Raw genomic sequence first — 15,293 nt, forward strand, 5'->3', positions numbered from 1 at the left:
GAGGGTGGATTTTTTTTTCTTCCTTTAGACCACCGAGCGATGCTCTCCGCACACGTACACCGCGCTCGGCTGAATGCGCCTCTTCGTGTTGCCCGGCAGCTGAGGAAGAAACTTGAAGTACTTGGGCATCAGGTCGAGGCAGGCGTCGCGGAACTTCTTGATCCGCCAGTAGTAAATGAGAGGGTTGAGGGCCGACTTGAGGTAGCACAACCACAGGACCCACGTGCTGATTTGAAAAAAGCTGTCTCTGTGGTAGAAGCCGTCGCTGAAGGTGGCTACCAAGCTGTAGGCGGTGAAGGGGGCCCAGCACACTGTAAACACGGAGAAGAGGACGAGGATGGTGGTGAAGGCACGGGTCTTGAAGCTCATGTCTATGTTCATTTGGAAGGGCCTCTGGAGGCTCAGCAGGCCCAGTTTGCTGGCCTGGCTCAGACAGATGCTGTCCGGGTGGCTGTGGATGCGGATGGCGTTGTGGCGGATGGTGTTCAGGATCCCCATGAACGTGTACAGCATCACCATGAAGGGGAGGAAGAAGAAGGCGAGCATTATTACCAACACATAGGTGTGGTAACCGGGCTCAACGCTGTATCCAAATACACACTGAGGGGCCCTGGGGGGGATCTGTAAGGGAGGGGAACCGACAGCCAGGGGGAAAGAGAAAACGAAAGAGAGTCCCCATGTGACCACTATGAGCACTTTAGCTCTCTGTGGGCTCAGCTTATCTTGCTTCTGGACGATAATGAGGAAACGGTCTATGCTTATTATAAGCAGTATGGCCACGCCCTCCATCACGAAGAACCAAAAGAGCATGGCCGAAACGCGGCAGAAAACGTCCCCGAAAATCCACCGGGTGGTCACGACGGTGACCAGGGCGAAGGGCATGTTCAGGACGGCCAGCATCATGTCCGCGAACGCCAGGCTCGCCAACAGGATGTTGATGGCCGAGCGCATGGCGGATCTCTGGTACACCATCAGGCACACCACCATGTTCCCCAGCAGAGCCAGGAGCAGGACGGCGACCATGGCGACGCAGAAGAAGACCTGCAGGGGCAGGCCAACACCTGTCTGGCTCGCCGCCGCCGCCGTCGGCGCGGCCGGCTCCGGGGACGACCGGGAGACGTTCTCCATCGACGGCCTTGCGGAGAGGTTCAGCAGCCCCGTGACGAGGCAGCAGAGACTGGTGTTGACGTCCCCCACCTCCGGAACAGTAGTGGAGTGAACCATTTTTCCCCAGGGCGGACCAGCATCGTCGCTGGTGAGCTCACGTTAAACGTGACGCCGTAGGTGCGGATATTCCCGGCCTCACACAACATGGCAGCGTCTCCATGGCTGCGAGACCCTAAGAACGTACACAAGAACGTGGTGAGTGCCAAATCAATACAAAAAAGGGTTTGAGAGACCAGATTACAGCAGATTTCAATCAAAACACCCATTGAAGTTGTAATGACAGCACTTAAAGCGGTGTTTGTATGCTAAACGTGGTGCTCAAAGGGTTTGCAGACATTTCCATTGATTTCTTTACGCTTTTATGCTTCCCTTCCTTTAACAGAAGCTAATCACAATTTGTTCAGCTTCCAATTGTGTAGGTATCAAAGCACGAGGGATGAAATTACAATGTCATGATTAAAGATGAAATGAACCGTTTGTTTTTGTTTTAAAATGTGTGCAGGCTGAATAATTTGACCTAAAATGACCATTTGTCTTTCAGCTCAACCCCGCGTTACCTCCAAGTCTTGAGGAAAACGTTGTTTTCCTCGCATTGCATCCGCGGGGATGGAAGACTGCAAAATCCTGTCGTGTGCTCACTTCTTCCCTGGCATGCGAGAAAATAGTCTTCTTCGAGAATTTAAAGTCACATGGGACATACAACGAATCATTCCTTTAAAAGCAAGTTAGTAAAAAGTTTGACATTAATTTGACATTTGAATGTTACACAGGAAATAAAAGACATTTTGGGAAACACACACATTCACTTTGAAAGTGAGTGAGAGAGATGAAAAGATAGACTATCAAATCGTACATCTGTGCATTAAGAAGAGCTTTAAAGCTCATTTGTTTAACCTGCACACGAGGATAGAAGGTGAAAACCACAATTTGACATTTTCAGAGAACATCTTTGTTTGTGTATGAATGAAACAAACGAGATACAACATGTTAATTAGTGATCTTTAGAAGCGTTGGTAGGCACACTTTTTAAACTTTAGACAGAGCCATGCTAGCCAGTATTTATGCTAAGCTAGGCTAACCCTGTCCTGACAACAGCTCAGCACTTAACACACAGACAAGCCCTCTCAGTTCATCTCAGAAAGAGAAAGAATAGTGCGTTTCACAACAATTTGGCCTAGAAAGAATGAAAACATCTCCCCCATGTTTGCCTGAAAATGTGATAAGAAACCCTTTTAAAGCGCTTTTCTTAACTGCTGCCAGCAACAAACAGCCAATGTTCAACTGGGGACAAGTCAAATACTGCAATAAACCCTTATCACTTGTATAAACATTGGACGCTGTTATTTCAGACCGCCTGGCTTCATTTACAATAAGCAGCAAAATGCCAAATAATAAATGTGCTGTGTAGAAAACAGTCCTGTTGGAAGTACTAAATGATTCATTTGCACATAAATGTTTATTTCTTTTGTAGTCCTGTGTGGGTGTGAAAATCAAGCAAATGCAATTATAGCCAATTATTATGAGAACAGTGCATCTCATGTCTTTAATGGAGTCGTGTTAAAAATACGGGCTGGGATGCTGCTCTGATACCTGGATATGTGTCACTCAACAAACAGTGTTATCTCAACGTCACCAAGACAGTCAGGAGACAAACGGGCCGCAGTGAGGAGACAAACAGGCTGTAGTCAGGAGACAAACAGGCTGTAGTCAGGAGACAAACAGGCCGTAGTCAGGAGACAAACAGGCTGTAGTGAGGAGACAAACAGGCCGCAGTCAGGAGACAAACAGGCCGTAGTCAGGAGACAAACAGGCCGTAGTGAGGAGACAAACAGGCTGTAGTGAGGAGACAAACAGGCTGTAGTCAGGAGACAAACAGGCTGTAGTGAGGAGACAAACAGGCCGCAGTCAGGAGACAAACAGGCCGTAGTCAGGAGACAAACAGGCCGTAGTGAGGAAACAAACAGGCTGTAGTCAGGAGACAAACAGCCTGTAGTGAGGAGACAAACAGGCCGCAGTCAGGAGACAAACAGGCCGTAGTCAGGAGACAAACAGGCTGTAGTGAGGAGACAAACAGGCCGCAGTCAGGAGACAAACAGGCCGTAGTCAGGAGACAAACAGGCTGTAGTCAGGAGACAAACAGGCTGTAGTCAGCAGACAAACAGGCTGTAGTGAGGAGACAAACAGGCCGCAGTCAGGAGACAAACAGGCTGTAGTGAGGAAACAAACAGGCTGTAGTCAGGAGACAAACAGCCTGTAGTCAGCAGACAAACAGGCTGTAGTGAGGAGACAAACAGGCTGTAGTCAGGAGACAAACAGCCTGTAGTCAGCAGACAAACAGGCCGTAGTGAGGAGACAAACAGGCTGTAGTGAGGAAACAAACAGGCTGTAGTCAGGAGACAAACAGCCTGTAGTCAGCAGACAAACAGGCTGTAGTGAGGAGACAAACAGGCTGTAGTGAGGAGACAAACAGGCTGTAGTGAGGAGACAAACAGGCTGTAGTCAGGAGACAAACAGGCTGTAGTGAGGAGACAAACAGCCTGTAGTCAGGAGACAAACAGGCTGTAGTGAGGAGACAAACAGGCTGTAGTCAGCAGACAAACAGGCTGTAGTCAGGAGACAAACAGGCTGTAGTCAGCAGACAAACAGGCTGTAGTGAGGAGACAAACAGCCTGTAGTCAGGAGACAAACAGGCTGTAGTGAGGAGACAAACAGGCTGTAGTCAGCAGACAAACAGGCTGTAGTCAGGAGACAAACAGGCTGTAGTGAGGAGACAAACAGCCTGTAGTCAGGAGACAAACAGGCTGTAGTGAGGAGACAAACAGGCTGTAGTCAGCAGACAAACAGGCTGTAGTCAGGAGACAAACAGCCTGTAGTCAGGAGACAAACAGGCTGTAGTCAGGAGACAAACAGCCTGTAGTCAGGAGACAAACAGGCTGTAGTGAGGAGACAAACAGGCTGTAGTCAGGAGACAAACAGGCTGTAGTCAGCAGACAAACAGGCTGTAGTCAGGAGACAAACAGGCTGTAGTCAGCAGACAAACAGGCTGTAGTCAGGAGACAAACAGCCTGTAGTCAGCAGACAAACAGGCTGTAGTCAGGAGACAAACAGGCTGTAGTGAGGAGACAAACAGGCTGTAGTCAGGAGACAAACAGCCTGTAGCCAGCAGACAAACAGGCTGTAGTGAGGAGACAAACAGGCTGTAGTCAGGAGACAAACAGCCTGTAGTCAGGAGACAAACAGGCTGCAGTCAGGAGACAAACAGGCTGCAGTCAGGAGACAAACAGGCTGTAGTGAGGAGACAAAGAGGCTGGTGAAGACTTTGTTCTATTCAGATCATATGATGATGACAAGCGTGTTATCCGCAGCTGCTTCGTCACAATGAAGACCTGGTGAATGAGGGCAACTGGTTTAATGTTGGCCTACTTCCTGCTGTATTCACCTCGCATCCGTACACGGCACATACACCGAGACTTCGGTAAAGGTAACACCACGTCTCTCTCCTTTCAGGGTAGGGTGACCCTTAAATGTTCAAAAATAGCCACTTCAGCCTCCAAGCAATCAAGTAAACCTGCAGTAAAAAAATGGATGTTCGGGTACTTGGCGTTCAAAAAAACAAAACACTGGGAATTGTTCAAATACTGAATGTGGCAACGCAATTATGCGATGGAGATTTGCAGGGAGAATATGCTGAGAGCTTTTCAGCCACATCTTGTAGCCTTTTATCTCTAGGAAGTATAATGAGACGAAATGTGTGCTGGAAACAGCAGTTAGTCCATGGTGGGGAGATGTCCTGGTTTACGGCAATAACAGCCTGGCGGAGAGCGTACCTGGTTTATTCCAGGTGGCGTTGTTAAACAATAACGACGCGTCTGTCTCCCTTAATGACATGGGATTTCTGCATATTTTAAAGGCGATGAATAGTTACAGCAGATTATATAATATAGAGTCTGTGGAGAGAAATTAATTTGCCAAATTGAATACACTGAAGATTAAATCTGCCACTACACAATTACAAGCACGGATCGAGACAAAGAAATGCCATAATAAAGTAAAAAGAAGTCATATTAATTCAATTTTATTTGTCAAGTTTATCAACTACTGAATTTAAAGCATTGACATATTTTAATTATTGCCGTCACCATTTAAAAAAAAATCAGTATCACTTGATTTCTCTACTTAACGTAACTTTTGAGATTCAGAAATCACCAAATACATTTTAAATTAAAAGATGTCTCTGATTAATAGTCATTTCATCCTCCATGTGGGAAATGTTTTGTTTTCATGTGTGTTGGCACCAGGCCTAGTTTTTCTTCACTTTAGTGCATGAAGTTTGGTAAGTGTCATTATACATGGCACATATAAATCAGGGCTGTATTCTGACTGTGAGAAATTCTAATAGCAAGTCGCAAAGTGGCCATTTGTTAGACACATGATGGTGGTGGTGTCCCTAGAGACTGAATTATAATCACGTGGTCAAATCACAGCCGAGCATTGCAACACCTGACTGCTAAATCTGTGAAGGGAGTCTGAAAATTGACTCAAATATTGAACAAATAAAATAAAATCCATACCAAATAGAATCACATCTCATTCAGACCAGGCTTCCACTTCATCGACCTCCAATGAGAGCCATTACAGGCCAACCTCAGCAGCTCTCTCTCTCTCTCTCTCTCTCTCTCTCTGTGTTAGCGCGTGTATTTTGGACGGCGCGCGAGCTTATTTTGATTCAGATATTCGAATAGCTTCGACTGTTGCCGTTGTTATGCCAGCAGCAAAATGGTTGAGACGACAAAACCAGTGATTCACGTTGAGTCCGCGGAGAGTTAGCGACACCTCCGTGGACGAGGCGAGAGCAGTGGGTGTTTACCTCTTCGTTTTCGGGATGTGGCCCCGACATATGAGGGCAATAACACGGTGTTTGTTGACATGCAGACGGTTGTGTTCGATATTTACCTGCTTCATTCCCCCATGTTGAAGCTCCGGAGCGGGCTGAAGTGCTGCGGCTCAGTCCTCCAAATGGTGCATCTCGCCGCCCAAAATGTGTTCCTCGTTGTAAGCGGTTCTTCTACCGAACAAGTGGGCCGGTGGTGGCTTCCCCCCCCCACCAAAATGCAACGTTTAGGCCCTTTAGCTGTGTTATTTTAATAACCGCCGGTGGTGACACTACACGCACACAACTAAAGTCAGAGATAAAAGTAAAATCCGCATTTGGTTTAGTCTCGCTTTTGTTTCCAGAGGAGCACGAGAGACACCGCGCTGATTATCCACGTTTTGTTTAATTAAGAGTGGGTAAATATTAAGGTTCCTTTTTCTCCATACAGATGTGAGATGTGAGCGGCCCTTCCTCCAGCTACGAATGCATCAGGCTATGTACTGTATGTATGCGGTCCAAATTATCACCACTGTTACAAACTACGCTCACTTTCGGGCTCTCCGTGATCCGCGGCAAGGCACCGAGCGTACACAAACGCAGCTTCCTGTCTGGACTTTTCAAAATAAGGAGGGGTAGACGCGGAGTATACCATAAACCAAAGAACGGCATGTTAAGACTGCGCTTTCAGAAAAAAAAAGAGACATTTCTGCAACTGCTTTGGGATGTATGGACATCTTTTTGTAAAAATAAATAAATAGATTTAATGTTTAATATTCTTCACAATAATAAATGCCAGGCAGTGTAGAGAACACTTTAAACAACATGTAGGGACATATTTCTCAGAAGACATACAAAATGAATCTATAGAGATTGGTTGATGGCTGATTGAAAATGTCTTTAGTGGGTAAGTGAGCTATAGTGCTGAGGGAATTAATAATACCCATGACCTCAACATTTCTAAAAAACATGGGTGCACATACTAGGCAACTAATGTTACGGCTACTTAAGTAAAAGTACACACATATCTCCTGTGTGACAGTTGCATATAGTCAGCATGAAAGGGCATACATCTGACTATTATGCAAGTGCAGACTAGAATGCTTTGCCATTTCTGTTAGAGTGAAACCGTAATATGATTTCGCTTTAAATGCACACAAAAAAACAGAACATGTACATCAACAAAGGATTCAATTAGTTACTTACAGCTATTATTTTCAAACATTTTCTGGAGACACACGTTCCACCATGTTTTGTTTAATATCTATATATCTATAGCCAAGCTGCAGCTACATTTTTATATTACCTGCTATGATTCCACTCATTTTTCTGGACGTGCTAGTCTTGCTAAAAAGTGACTCTTATTTTGAAGGAAAACAGCAGCGCCTGGTGCAGCATCCGCGCTCTCTCTAGCTAGCTTGACGCAGCTTTGTATTCAGCGATAACTGACAGCCACATAAGCCAGTTACATGAGCAGGAGCGGACTGTTCGTGGCACACGCCCCGTTTTGAGCGTCGTCCAATAGAAACGACAAATTGCATCAAAATGGGCGTGGCCCGACTGCAGGAAGTGCTGTTTTTGGGCACGTGCGAGTGTGCGTGGTGGGTGGCATAGATGACAAACTGAGCCTGTTATGGCTAAAGTAAGCTCAGCGTTATCAGAATGCCATCTACTGTCTGTCTGTGGGCTACGAACATTTATTTTAATATGATTCAAGCACAACATTGATGGTTACAGGGCAGAATTGGGACTTGGTTGACTTGAGTAAAAGGTATTAATAATTGACAGAACCCATTACAACCACTTTAAACATGGGTTGTAACACCTGAAACATAAATAAATGTCTCTGTGGGACAAACTATGTATATATATATATATCTTGACATGTGACAGCAGGAAAAATTGTACTTGATTAATTTATGTAAATCTTTAATGCCTTTTGTTGTCATCTTGGATTTCTATAACCGATGATGATGATCTAAATTTCAGCTTGTGTCAAGAGCCAGGGGGGGCCAGTATGTTTGCAGACAGGCCACTGTTTGCCTACCACTTAATTGAATGCGTGGTGGAAAAGTAATCAGTCTTTTGTTAGCTACCGACCTTATTTTCTTTCTTTATCCAAAACCCAGTCCAGGATTTCTAATAGAAATATACCATTGGAAGCCACAGTGGAGTAACAATGCTGTCTGTGTTAGCCTGTAAGAGACGTTACTGTCGGGCGGCTGTGTGGGAAACGACACAAACACAAAAGGCACTTCAGCCAAAACTCTGGGGTTTAGTTACACTTCAAAATGGATTGGATCAGAAATTAGACAAACCTAATAAACAAAAGACTGCATAGTTGAATTAATAACTGATAAACAAGCACTGATGCTAACAGCTTCAAAGTATCTTCTACTTATGTTAAAATAAAACGGTGTATGATATGTAAAATAGTTCGGGGCTTGGCAGATATGCTGCTATATATTCTGTGGTCTTCTCCACCATGTAGCAATAGTTTAAATGGTTTGGTAGTACGCGTTTCTGAGTGAAGAGGGCAACAGTACAGAGCTGGAGTTAGGACATTGGTAGCTTAGCTTAGCATAACTACTGGACGCAGGGGGAAACAGCTAGCCTGGTTCACACCGCTAACGCTCATTTCTTTTAAACATGCTATCTTATTTGTTTCCTCAGGACAAAAACACAACTGTAAAAATGATAATTTGCCATTTTAGAGGAAGTTATGGGATGAAACCATTTTTTTCTTCTTCAAGTTTTATGCTAAGCTAGGCTAACCCCATCCTGGCTCCAGTGCCATACACACAGACTTGAGATTTCCTTCTCACTCTCCTCCCAAAATGTGGAACTATTCCTTCAAACCAGGGTTTTGACCTCTGGCTCTCTCAAAATGTGGGAACTTTAGTATGAACACTATTGTATTTTATCATAGAGGACTCATCAAAGGCACTATGAAGACGAAATGTTTTAAATAAAATACTGGTACTTATTTATTCATTTCTTTGTTTGCTATAGATCAATAACTCAACCTTAGACATACACCATCCCATGAATCCATCTACATAAACCCTACATTGGGTACAAACTTGAGGCTTGAGAAATCAGTTACAGTCATGTCGCTCTCACAATGCAATGTATTGACGCACATAAATAAGTCGGGTCATATTTTGTCTAATATGTCTGCCGTTCACCTAGGACCTGGTCCTACGACGCCTTTATCTGCTTGGCACTGTCAGTCTTTGGTGGTATGATGTGAACCTGGAAGGGGATGAAGAACTCCAGAAGAGCTTTTGTGTCCTTCAAGTCCAGAGAATATTCCTGAGCGATCTTTCCCGGCGTCCATGTCTGGGGCTGACGCTGGTGGCTGCCCAGGGCCTTCAGGGCCTCGACGATGGTCAGCTTGCCTTTGGGAACATCTGTGAGCTCCACCAGGCCGTACGGTTCCCCCGGTAAACTGAACCTCAGCGGCCGCCGCTCCGCCTCGTCACCCACCGTCACGTCTTTTGAGTCCTGTGCGCAGAGGAAAGGAGTCTATTGGCTGAAAATCCATAAATTCACTACAGACATGGTCCTTAGTGACTTGTGTTCTTTGTCTACTAACACCATAAGGCCAGGTTTAAATCCCAAGTATGCAAAGCTTTGAGGTAAAAAAACACCGTAATGATGCAATGCGTTTAAACAGTCAAAAAAACTGCATGTGAAGAGGTTACAGTGTCGCCGTAATGTCAGAGACGTCTACGTCTGAAATGAGCAGTGGTGTATAGTAACGAAGTAGAAGTACTTCGTTACTGTACTTAAGTCGTTTTTTTGGATATCTGTACTTTACTTTACTATTTATATTTATGTTGACTTTGACTTTTACTTCACTACATTTTGTAAAGAAAACTGATACTTTTACTCCGCTACATTTCCCCTGAAACCTTCGTTACTCGCTACAAAATAAAATCTATCTTTAGAAAAAAAATGAATCATCAGACCAACGTCGGGGACTGTGGTGGAACGCAGACTGCAAGCAAGCAGGTTTGGCGAATCAAATCAGTGGTCCTAGCTTGCAAGTTAAATCATTGGTTAATCACGTTAATGCGCAATTTCAAACAAGTGCTCCCAAAGCCGCGGTTTTTTGATTCCCAGTGATGCCCAGGATGCTAGCTAGCGAGCAACTACATCAGTAGAATTCCACTCATTTCACGATGGAAGCAAACATAGAAGCACCTGCTACTCCCGCAACAAATGACGGTGGTAACGACGACCAACACCCGTGGCCATATTTGCGAGGAATGTTTACTTATGTCGGAGTGAACGATTCTTTGTATCGAATGAAGTGCCTTTTATGCTTGCCAAAAGCTACGGAAATATTGGCATTCAAGAACTCCCCATCCAACCTCAGGAAACACATTGAGGTAAATTAAGATGAATCCCATGAGCCGCAATGTTAATGTTTAGTTATCATAATTATCATAAACCTGTTATTGTTAAGATATCGAGCAGTGTTTCCCACAGTATTGGAGTATATCTTTTGGCGGGGGAGGGGGGGAGACAGGTGTCTGATCTAATGTAGCTATACATGGTGTATGTTAGGCTAACGTTCGCTAGCTATCGTAAATCAAGTGAGACAATTAGTGTAGTAGACAGATCGCTAGCGAGTTCAGTCAGGAACACTCGTTATAGATTTTAACCATTTATTGCAACAAATGGAATACAGTTAAACTTGGCGATAATGGCTCCGCTCTTTGAATGCTCCCCGGATTAGCCAGCAGCTACTGAGCTAAGACCGGGAGCACGAGCAATAACCCCCCCGGGTTTACGGGACAGAGGTACATTTTTAAAATACATTTCAAACATTTGCCAGAAGATGAACTAACAAAGAGGTGGAGGCTGGGGTGGAGGAGGCGAAGCTTCGCCAGCGTGTGGTCTGTAGCAGCGTAGATGTAGAATGAATCAGTGAGGAGGAAGCCATATTTAAATAAACCTCCGTGAAGTGAGAGTGGGCTGTGATTGGTGCGTGGCCGATTGGAAGCTATGATTCAATCGGCTGGCTGTCAGCTGGTTACAGCTGGGGCGTATAACTTCCGTGTCCTGCATGAACTTACGCTAGCTTCATTTAGTGAGCTGAGGAAGTGTTGACAGTTGTGAGATGTTGTTGATTTGAGTCATCTTAGCTATAATCATTGCAGCACTAGTTAGCTAGCGTTACTGGAAATCTTGACTCGGGATAGGCTTAAGTATCTCATCAACAAAGTTCTCTGTGTAATATTCAGATAACACAGAAATAAACTGTAACTAAAGTGGAAAACTGTGACTGGGAAACTTCTTCACAGTGGTAAGAAGACTCATAGTATTGTTTTGTGGATTTCTTAATCATTTGATATAATTGTTTTACACAATGTGTAAATGAAATATCACATAATAAACACGTGTTCTTTCAGTAAATACTTAAGATAACCATGAGCACTAGTACGGTAACACAAAGCAGGAAATGACTGTTTCGACAGCGCACCACCAATGAAATCAAACATGATTATTCGCCCAATTGCAGATTCAGCTTGAGCAAAACCTTTGCCTATTGTGTTCAAATCAGGCCCATAGGAGTTTACAAGGCAGGTGTCCTTTCTCAAAACACTAACCTGATGCATCAAGTTGATATCCTCTAGTCGGAATGAGCATACTTATTTGCCTTTCGGAGAATTATGATGATAAGTTCATAGTAGATGCAAAAGTATACTTATGTACAATATATTATGTTGAACATTGTTGCTGCTGGATGGATCACAGCCAACCCAATTATTTTCAACACAACGCCTTGTCCTTGGTCATGGTGGCCACAGCACTTAAAAGAATAAACTTCATAATTCTCAAAATTCTGACCCTTTGCGTTTTTATTAACAGCATGTACTTGTACTTTTACTTTCAATACTTAAGTACATTTAATATCAGAAAACTACTTTTGATACTTAAGTACAATAAATATCAGATACTTTAAGACTTTTACTCAAGTAGTATTTTAATAGGCGACTTTCACTTTTACTTGAGTCGTTTTCCAGTAAGGTATCTTTACTTTTACTCAAGTATGGCTTTTGGGTACTTTATACACCACTGGAAATGAGCATGCTAACCAGCTAGCCCCCGCCTGTCCCGTCTTGTAATATCACTAGCACCTCTAGAGGCGATAGTGAGTCACTGAAGCCTCCGCCCTCAGTCCAGCAGGAGAGGACCAAAGCAGTAGAGCTGTCGCAGCCGTCAACTGCAGCGCCATACGCCAATAGGTTAAGATTATATGATAGCAATGTTATTTTGACTGTCTCTTAGAAATTCAGCAGTTTGGTTGGATTTGGCTTACTCTGTTAGTTGGTATTTGGCTCTTTTTTTTGTATAAATAACTGTAAATTTACACTGCCGGAGCGTTTGCTAGCGCGCTAGGCTAGCTGTATCAGCTTTACGAGGCCGTAATATGTCGAGCCGAGTGAGACTTTAAACTAGTCGTGGAGTGCTGCCCTCAGGTGGCCAAATCTGTTAATGCAGCTGCTAGCTTTAGTACCATACTTATTGCCAAACGTGAGGTCATTGATGTTTTTCTTGCTGCAAGGGCTACAAACGACCAAAAGCACAAAACAGTTGCATCATATAGCATTTAGCAAACATGTTAACAGTCAATAGTGTAGCCATTTTTTGACCAGGGGACACAGGAGTCTTTTTTTACTTCACATGTTTACAACTGTGAAATGATCCATAGCCTAATAACACGAGAGCCTTATGTAATTGATCTCGAATGAATCAAATCAATTGGTTAAAGCACCCCTCCATCATTACAGACATTTACAAATATGACTCAATCAGTGTCCCGGTCTGACCTCTGCCGCTGCCGGATCTTTCGACTGCACGTACACGGACTTCAGGAGGGTCAGCAGAGGGTCGTTCTTCTGGCTGATTGAGTCCGCCGTCTCCACCGCTGAAACAAACACACAGCACGCTGCTCGTCAACAGTCACTGCAAAGCCTAATTGGTAACGTTACGTCTGAGGCTGGTTAATCAACATGCCATGTACCAGTGTGTACACCGGAGGAGACAGTTACACAAGTTAGCGGAGGTGTCAAACACTCACCCTCAGAGCTGCCGGCGGAGGGCGGGAGGTCGGTCTCGTATCGGGGTGCTGCTCGCGGCTTTTCCTTGGAGATTTCTCGGTGTACGCGGTTTTCCAGGTTGAAATTTCGGAACATACGCGCTACCCGTGCCCCCATGTTTGACATATCACCGAATTTACCCCGCTGCCAATAAAGTTTCTTCAAACTGTCGACGGCGAGCGAGAAGGTTCACCTCAGAGTGGAAAGGCGAACACAGAAATTGGCAGCGACGCCTGTTGGTTGGAAGAGTGTATACTTTCTCAATTCCTTATTTTCTAAACTATTACAAAAAACTGGTTTTATTTGTCTTTTTTAATCTATTATGGAAACACATTTCAGACAGGTGAGGAAGAAAAAAAAACAAGAGGAAATGTTCATAATGATAGTAAAATAATACTCAATGAATCAAAACTTATATAAGATACTCATGAATTACAATTATGAGGTCACATATATGAGAAAGACATCATTGTGAGATAGGAGGCCTTGGTCAAAACTATTTACCAAATTTGAATTATGAAATCGGAAACCTTATTTAAAACCTATATTTGATTTTTATAAATGTATATGTATAAATATCATGATTTGCAATATAAAAATGATATTTTATTGGAAATTAAAGTCAAAAGTCCTTTATTTATGTAATACTATGATCCTTTTTTCGCGTAAAGTACACATTTCTTCAGTCTGCTATTTAAAACAAGATGAGCAGTTACACGACCAGCAGATGGCAGCGTTTCATACTCTAACACATTCACAATAGCCTCGTAAAAAAGAAGTGTGTCCTTGTTCTGAGGTTCACGTGGATCAGTGCCGGTTTGAAATACAAACTGAAGCTCTGCCTTTTTGTCACAATGAGGATTAATTTGTTGGTGAGACAAAGTAAATAAATCAGTTATCACTTCCATCCCCCGAGTGCTCTGACTGGGCCAGACAGCACAGGTCACTTTATATATAAGGGAGGCCATATGGAGCACATCTGGAAGTGGTTATCTGCTCAATCATAGCAAAACAACCCACAGCATTTCGTTTTTTTGTGAGATGAGGAATGGAAAGGAATTCTTTTCACTTTCACTCACTAACTGGTGTACGACTCCTGAGTGAGGAGCTGATGAAAGTCACAAACCAAAAAGGCCAGAGGCTCTCAGCCAATGAGGCTTCTCGGTTACACCAGAGCTGTGCACACACACGCACGCACGCACGCACGCACGCACACACACATACACACACACGCACACACACGCACACACACACACACACGCACACAACTGACCAATAAGACAAATTCATTGGTACACACAGACATGATTTTTCATTGTAATCAAAAAAAGAAAATAAGTGCTGTGAAAATGAGTTTATTCCATTGATAATAAAACACAGTACTGATCCCTGATGTTTGCATGTTTTCTATCCAACGTTATTTGAGCCGGTGGATTTGAAACAAACAACAAAAAAAACACGGCTCCGAGGCACGTTGATTCATGTGAGGCTTGAAGGGAAGGAGGAGTCGAGTGTCTAGACTGTTGACTTGTAGAGTTAAAACAGATGTGTATCAGCATCAACATGAAATAAATAAAACCTTTCACTGTGTTTGTCTGAAAGCAGGTTCTGGACATTTGGACAACACATTATTTTTTCATGTTTAGGCTATTGAATGGCTGATGAGCCATATACCATAGTATACCTTTCAAAATGACACTATGGTGGCCATGACACCTCAACATGCAACAACTTAAAATAAAAAGGCTGGTGATGTTCTATCATTTTTAAGATTGTCACCAAATCCCAAATTCAGACCCAAACCAACAATGAATGTATCTGCTAACTCTACTCTACTAGGTAGTGTCTGAGTACCAAAGCCTGATCAATCTTCCTCTGTTTATTTATTATTAATGAACATTCCTGGTTATCTTTACCGCCATTTCCGCAACACCTTATATTAACCTGAAGAGGTAAACCAGCCGTTTTGAAAAGATATACGTTTGATAAATCACAACATTGTTTATTCTTGGTATGCACTTTAGAAATGAGACCAAATAAATGCCTTCGGGTGGAGTTAACAGACTCGTTCTTTTCATTTCCTCTCACCGGTAAAGCAAACCGCATGTACACTGGCCTTCCATAATAGATTAAGTGTTATA

At 43.6% G+C, this 15,293-nt stretch overlaps 2 protein-coding genes across 2 annotated transcripts; both read right to left on the reverse strand.

The window, feature by feature from the left end:
- On the reverse strand, positions 1-6,296 carry gpr63 (G protein-coupled receptor 63). The gene is made up of 2 exons (XM_079179957.1): positions 6,121-6,296; positions 1-1,339 (listed from the first exon to the last, which is right to left on the reverse strand). Exon 2 carries the CDS (start codon positions 1,222-1,224, stop codon positions 25-27), a length of 1,200 nt encoding a protein of 399 aa, XP_079036083.1. The 5' UTR covers positions 1,225-1,339; positions 6,121-6,296; the 3' UTR covers positions 1-24.
- Positions 6,297-8,771: 2,475 nt separating this feature from the next.
- On the reverse strand, positions 8,772-13,302 carry ndufaf4 (NADH:ubiquinone oxidoreductase complex assembly factor 4). Its single transcript, XM_079180404.1, has 3 exons — positions 13,134-13,302; positions 12,883-12,980; positions 8,772-9,544 (listed from the first exon to the last, which is right to left on the reverse strand). The coding sequence occupies exons 1-3, from the start codon at positions 13,276-13,278 to the stop codon at positions 9,239-9,241; spliced, it is 549 nt and encodes a 182-aa protein (XP_079036530.1). The 5' UTR covers positions 13,279-13,302; the 3' UTR covers positions 8,772-9,238.
- Between the last annotated feature and the right edge of the window lie 1,991 nt (positions 13,303-15,293).

This window comes from Pholis gunnellus, assembly GCF_910591455.1.
Source record: "Pholis gunnellus genome assembly, chromosome: 19".
Lineage (NCBI taxonomy): Eukaryota > Metazoa > Chordata > Actinopteri > Perciformes > Pholidae > Pholis > Pholis gunnellus.

Bases quoted from the DNA above. Each gene is read 5' to 3' on its own strand.
- gpr63 (XM_079179957.1), bottom strand. From the start codon at position 1,224: ATGGTTCACTCCACTACTGTTCCGGAGGTGGGGGACGTCAACACCAGT.
- ndufaf4 (XM_079180404.1), bottom strand. From the start codon at position 13,278: ATGTCAAACATGGGGGCACGGGTAGCGCGTATGTTCCGAAATTTCAAC. The intron at 12,981-13,133 runs GTGAGTGTTTGA...TGTTTGTTTCAG, and splicing joins CTCCGCCGGCAGCTCTGAGG to CGGTGGAGACGGCGGACTCA. The intron at 9,545-12,882 runs GTCAGACCGGGA...CTCTGCGCACAG, and splicing joins AAGATCCGGCAGCGGCAGAG to GACTCAAAAGACGTGACGGT.